The 1,060-nt window shown below is 69.2% G+C and overlaps 1 protein-coding gene across 1 annotated transcript in view; it reads right to left on the bottom strand.

The window, feature by feature from the left end:
* Nucleotides 1–1,060, bottom strand: part of CD6 (CD6 molecule) — a 7,459-nt gene that overhangs the window by 866 nt on the left and 5,533 nt on the right. The window contains exons 6-10 of the mRNA XM_019470947.1: nt 933–970; nt 629–769; nt 338–466; nt 144–245; nt 9–49 (exon numbers count right to left, since the gene is read on the bottom strand). Coding sequence (XP_019326492.1) covers nt 9–49; nt 144–245; nt 338–466; nt 629–769; nt 933–970 — 451 coding nt within the window. The remainder of the gene's footprint in view (nt 1–8; nt 50–143; nt 246–337; nt 467–628; nt 770–932; nt 971–1,060) is intronic.

The raw sequence follows: 1,060 nt of genomic DNA, 5'->3' as shown, positions 1-1,060 counted from the left end.
CTGGGCACCAGCGGGAGCAGCTGCTCCCCGGGCTGCCGGCGCAGCGAGTCTGCGGAGAGGGCAAGGAGGGGGCATCAGAGGGGGCACCCCAGGGCACCCCGGGGCAGGACGGCGGGGGTCCCGGGGCCGGGTGGGATGCTCACTGTAGAAGGTGGAGAGGGCCACAGGCGGCTTGCTGCTGAAGTCGTAGTGTTCGTAGTCGGAGTCGGAGTCCTTGGCAGTGGGAAGGGCTGTGACCGGTGGGACTGGGGGACGAGACGGGGACGGGGCAGCCATCGCCAGCCGGGACCTCCTGCCCCACAGCCCCCGGGGCAGGCCAGTGACCTGCCAGACCTACCTGGTCCTTTGGGAAGGCTGGGGGGCATGTCCCTGTAGTCGTTGGAGGTCTCGGAGGGCACGCTGGGGTTCTGGGCGCTGTGAGTCATCAGGACCGGCCCGGCTAGCCCGAGGGAGGACACGGCGTGGGCTGCGGGGACGAGAGGGGTGCACCCGCTCAGCCGCTCCATGGCGCAGCCGGCCCCGCTCCCGTGGCTGAGCTGAGCCCAGGAAGTGGGGTGGCCCTGGCTGGGCTGGCAGTGTCACCCCCTCCATGGCCAGAGCCTGCCATGCCCCCACGGGGGCTCCTTACCGCTCATCTTCCTCACCCTCAGCAGGGTGGCGGTGAAGGCCAGCACAGTGAGCAGGAGCAGTGCTGCCAGGACCAGGCAGAGGACGAAGAGGGGCATGTGCAGAGGGGACCGTGCCCCCGCAGCCGGGGAGCCCTCCTCAGCTGAGACAGAGAACGGACACAGCTCGTGACACCTGGGACGTCCTCTCTCCAGGTAAGGGGGGGGGCGAGTTGGGTGCTCCCTTGCAGCACTCCCAGACCCAGGTCATGGCTGAAGCTCTGCAGGACACTCACCGCTCAGGAGCGTGACATTGCTCAGCGTCACCACGGTCATCGGGGTCGGCGTCTGCAAGCCCTGGGAGCCTGGCAGGAGCGGGAGAGGGACGGGGGGCAGAAGAAGCCAGGTTGCAGCTCATCTGCAGGGGACACACACACCCCACACCCCCTCCACCG

The sequence above is a fragment of the Aptenodytes forsteri genome, unplaced genomic scaffold (genome assembly GCF_000699145.1).
Source record: "Aptenodytes forsteri isolate BGI_AS27 unplaced genomic scaffold, ASM69914v1 Scaffold506, whole genome shotgun sequence".
NCBI lineage: Eukaryota > Metazoa > Chordata > Aves > Sphenisciformes > Spheniscidae > Aptenodytes > Aptenodytes forsteri.
Note: the sequence above shows the minus strand (reverse complement) of the source record. Positions and strands in the feature narration are given on the sequence as shown.